Source organism: Anopheles ziemanni, chromosome 3 (assembly GCF_943734765.1).
Source record: "Anopheles ziemanni chromosome 3, idAnoZiCoDA_A2_x.2, whole genome shotgun sequence".
Classification (NCBI taxonomy): Eukaryota; Metazoa; Arthropoda; class Insecta; order Diptera; family Culicidae; genus Anopheles; species Anopheles ziemanni.
Genome location: NC_080706.1, coordinates 57,002,651 through 57,007,107, shown reverse-complemented (window position 1 = coordinate 57,007,107; position 4,457 = coordinate 57,002,651). Strand labels below are relative to the sequence as shown.

The 4,457-nt window shown below is 47.8% G+C and overlaps 1 protein-coding gene across 1 annotated transcript; it reads right to left on the bottom strand.

The window, feature by feature from the left end:
* Positions 1-1,142: 1,142 nt before the first annotated feature.
* LOC131285079 (segmentation protein fushi tarazu) lies at positions 1,143-2,872 on the bottom strand. Its single transcript, XM_058313937.1, has 2 exons — positions 1,825-2,872; positions 1,143-1,738 (listed from the first exon to the last, which is right to left on the bottom strand). The coding sequence occupies exons 1-2, from the start codon at positions 2,870-2,872 to the stop codon at positions 1,143-1,145; spliced, it is 1,644 nt and encodes a 547-aa protein (XP_058169920.1).
* Between the last annotated feature and the right edge of the window lie 1,585 nt (positions 2,873-4,457).

Genomic DNA, 4,457 nt, shown 5'->3' with positions numbered 1-4,457 from the left:
GACATTTACTTTCTATGGTGCGTGCAAAATACAGATTCGTCTTTGCAGGAACCTACAATTTAATTATTTTATTTTCCCCACAACTCGCACGGTAAGGCCACACATAGGAAAGAAAAGCGGATGTTTGGGAATTATAAGAATTGAGTTTTCAGAACAGCCCAATACCTCGCAGAATCTGCAAAGAAACGCAAAACAACATCAGCATAACATTATGCCAAAAACCAGCGGCTTACTGTCCTTGATCACGGCCATTGCAAACACAGCCTGCGTTACTGTAGTGAGCCAACAAGGCGCCAACGTTTACGCACGGTTCGTGATTGGTACTGCTCTTACCGCTAATCCGGATTATCACCGGAATCAATAAGTAAGCCAATCATAGCCGCAAGCAACACCTTACCCATTGCATGGGTTGCCCTTGCTGTGCAAACTGTGAGACGATTATCCCGTCCTAAGCTGTCACCATGCCGGATCGCACACCATGCCGAACTGTCCCCTAGTCCCCTAGAAATGCGCCATCCCTGGGTTTTGCTGGCACAGGCTGGAAGCGCTTGCAAACCTCAACTGCTGCTGAGGGTTATTATTGCCGTAAGAATTGACCCTCCGCTGGGCTGCGTTCGTCCCTTCGTGTGCTGGTTGCCCTTTTTTACCTAAAAACCATCTGGCCCTTGTCTTCACATCATGCTTCGACGCTGTCGGCGAAGGTAACTGGAAAAGGTTGCCCTCACACTACGTGAAGTGCGCAGAAACTGCACGATCCACCGCAAAGCATCAGCTTCACGCCAGGAAACGGACTCTGAACGTTACAGTGTCACGCCGTTTGCGCCGTAGGATCGATTATCGACGAGCAGGAGGAAGCTTAGAGCTACGGTTCTCACCTTGCACGTGCACAACACCGTGTACTATTTATGTATATGCTTTATTATAAATCTTGTTCTTAATTCCACTAATGGATGTATATACTTATTCATTGAATTCTATTTATTCTACACTACCATAGTATTCGTATCACATTTTAAAACCAATCGTTAAGAAATAAAACAAGAATTATTGCTTTATCAAAAAGCATCACAGTATCGCTGGGCAACTATAGATATATGGTCGTCAAAGGCATCTAAGGAGTTGATCGGACCGATCGATCATTTTTAAAGATAAGAAGGCGTCAAATTCAGAGACGACTGGTGATGATCGTACGCCGATTGTCCGTAGGAAGCGACGCTTAGATGATCTTGCTGGTTTTGTAGCTGCTGCTGATGCTGTGCTTGGTGATGCAGATGCGTTTGTGGGTGATACGAGGGAGTTTGGGAATGATGATACGGCCACTGGTTCACCGTTCCGTTAGGTGTTGCACCAGTTTGCTGGTGGACCTGATGGTATGGATGCACGAGGTGGTGAGTGTTCGCTGGCGAGGTTGTCATCGATGCCCCGTAGGACATAGGTTGCGGGTGAACGGCGGATATAGACGGCATCATCATCGTAGAAGGTGCGGGCTGCGAGAGTTCCGGATCGAACACTAAGTCCGGGGTGCTGGAAGCCGATTGGTTGTCCTTTTTGGCCTTCATGCGACGATTCTGGAACCAAATCTTAATCTGTCGCTCAGTCAGTTTGAGCAGGCCGGCGATCTCAATGCGACGTCTCCGGGTGAGATATCGGTTGAAGTGGAACTCTTTCTCCAACTCGAGAGTCTGATGTCGAGAGTATGACTGACGGGTCCTCTTGGTAGCTTCCTTATTGAGAGATGCTATAGAAAGATACGGAAAATAGAGAGCAATAAATTGTTAGTGAAAACCGTTCTAATCGCTTATTTAGCCATTCGATGGTACCTACCTTCAGAGTCGCCATTTTGTGGCCATTTTCCAGCTTCCGATAGTGACAAGCGAGGCGATGAGACAACACTTTCTAGATCCTTCGGGGACAGGGGCGGAGTGCTGACACCATCGTAGGATGGCGTTCTGGGTTGGACCAAATGACTCATCACATAGTGGGTTCCCTCGGCCGCTTCGTAACCATGCTTGGTGTTGTCCAGGAGGCTATCGATGCTGTCGTCGGTTTTATTGGGGGATAACGGCGCTATGTCGGGCACGATGCGATCGCTGGCCGGAGAAAGGACGCCATTACCGCATTCTGCACCGGGGCGTTGGAATGATGCTTTGGAGGCTACGCTGGCATAGTGTGGGTTGTACTTAAGCTTCTTGGCCGGATTGGTGAGTAACGCTCGCAGGGCTGGTGAATCCGTCGTCTTGCTTTCCACATCTGTGCCGCGCCTCTCGTCGGCCTCATCTTGATCTTCCTCGGCCGAGCACTTTCGTTTCTCGGCTGGCGCTTTCGGTGGCTCCACAATCGGTTCGCAGATTTTTCTATAAGCCGTAAGCCCACCATCGGAGCTGTCGGACTCGGGCCCCTTAGTTGCGTTACTGTATGAACGATAAGACGCCAGCGACAGGAATTGCGGAGTATCCTGGCTTTTTGATGAGCCTACGCTATGCTCCAGCGCAACGCTCGAGTGCTGCTGATGATGATGAGGCGTGATTGGCTGATACTGATAGCTGTAGTAGCCATCGAACTGATTACTGTACTGCTCGTAATAGGGTTGCTGTCCAGCGTAATACTGGTTCGGGGATTGATACTGCCCATCGCCGTGGTACTGGGAGGTGCATCCGGACGTCGAGGACGTTACGCTTGTTTGGCTTTCGTACTGAGACAGTGGCGGAATGGACGGCTGCTGCTGTTGTTGTGGTTGGCCCAATGAACTTTCGGGAAACTGCGACGTTGCACTAACGGGGCTATATTGATCATGGCTCAACTGAGAGTAGTTGTAGCATGAGTTGTAATAGTTTGCCTGATATTCATTGTAGAACGGATGTGCTGTAGCCATATTATATCCTTTTTTTTCACTTTTGCCACTTTTTGCGTTACACAAACTGATAACTGGCTATTTCAAATACGCGCTTTTCTGCTCGCTTCGATCTTTCACCGAACGGTTCTAGTTGTCGAATGAGTAGGGGATTCGAATTGCCGGCTGATTTTGTCAGCGAAATTTCTACCTCTACCTCATCCACGGTTTTCGCCTACAGGAGGCACAAATGGCAGAACGTATCGATGGCACACGACCTAACCCAGCGTACGAAGCGTTGGCCGATAAATGCTATAAAATAGTTCCATCCCTTGTACTCTGTAGGGTAGTTTTTCCCTTGCCTTGAGACTGCAGTCCTGCCCGCGCCAAAAGTAAGGTAGACAAAGAGGGGACGAAGGTAACTGTATAGAGGGTGAAGATGAATGCAGAATTTTTCTCCTCCCCGAGAGGCTTTCGGTGATGATTACCCTAATCCGAAAACGCACAGACACATACGCCCCCGGATCATAGTACATAGAAAGATCATCCTAACCGTGAGGAAAATTTCACGTAAAATTTTCTTATGTTACTCTTACCAACATAGCTCGGAGCTCCTATGTACTCTGCCGCGGAGGATGATGCGTAAAGAAATGTTTAAGGATCATAAACACAAACAGACGCAAATACATGTTGAAGGATCGTTTATGACGTTTAGGGGTTGGCTAAACCAATTTGCTTCCTTCGACGATCTCTACGGTTATTTACAGTAAACACGACTCTTCAAAAATGCACACACGGACGACTTGCCTTGGAATTTACGACAAACAAAGGTGCCAAGGACGATGCCGAAGGCTGCAATCATTTCCGACGAAGCGTGGATCTGTTGGATAGAATGCGACAAGGCTGCCGAAAAGTGCAGAAAAGTAATTAGGATGGGAACACGCACGTCATTGACACGTCCTTGCTGCCGCGGGTATTATGGATGGTGTGAAGGCCGTCGTAAGATTCTTTGCTGGCTTCCGAAAATCTTCCAAACGACGCGTGTGATCGTTATAAGTATGCCGTCCTCACGAAGGCCACGTGTAATCCTTGAACAGCAATGTTAACATTTTTCAGATCACCTTTGATTTTACCGATTGAATGACTTTATTTGAATATTGGAATGATAGAATCATGTTTTTTTTTACTAAATGGAAATTGCTTATTTAACCATTGGTAAATCAAATGTCCAAAGGATCATTCGTTCCACAATACACTGTCCTGAGGAAATGTTCGTTTGATACAACAACGATCAAATCAACAAGCACGCGCTTCGGCGCTCATTGCAAGTCGGTTATTCTTCTTCGACCTAGCTTTGCCCTTGCGCCCCTGGCCTTAGGGATGTTCCTGGGGACCCTAAGGTCTTTTCTGGTTCTAAATCATGTGAAAATCGAACGTGGTAACAATAGCCAACGAAGTGCACAGCCAGTGACACTGTAAATTGAATTGTAACTCACAGAACATGCGACACCCTACTTTTGCATCGTTGGACTCCTACTGTCCCTCCCGAGTTGCCACCCCCAGAAGAGGAAATGCGCCTTGTGCCCGTGGCCAGCCTTTTCGCAGCATCCCTCCGATTGATCGTTCG

Excerpts from the sequence above, each read along its gene's own strand:
- LOC131285079 (XM_058313937.1), bottom strand. The coding sequence starts at position 2,872 with ATGGCTACAGCACATCCGTTCTACAATGAATATCAGGCAAACTATTAC. Across the intron at positions 1,739-1,824 it reads ACAAAATGGCGACTCTGAAG|CATCTCTCAATAAGGAAGCT; the intron begins GTAGGTACCATC and ends ATCTTTCTATAG.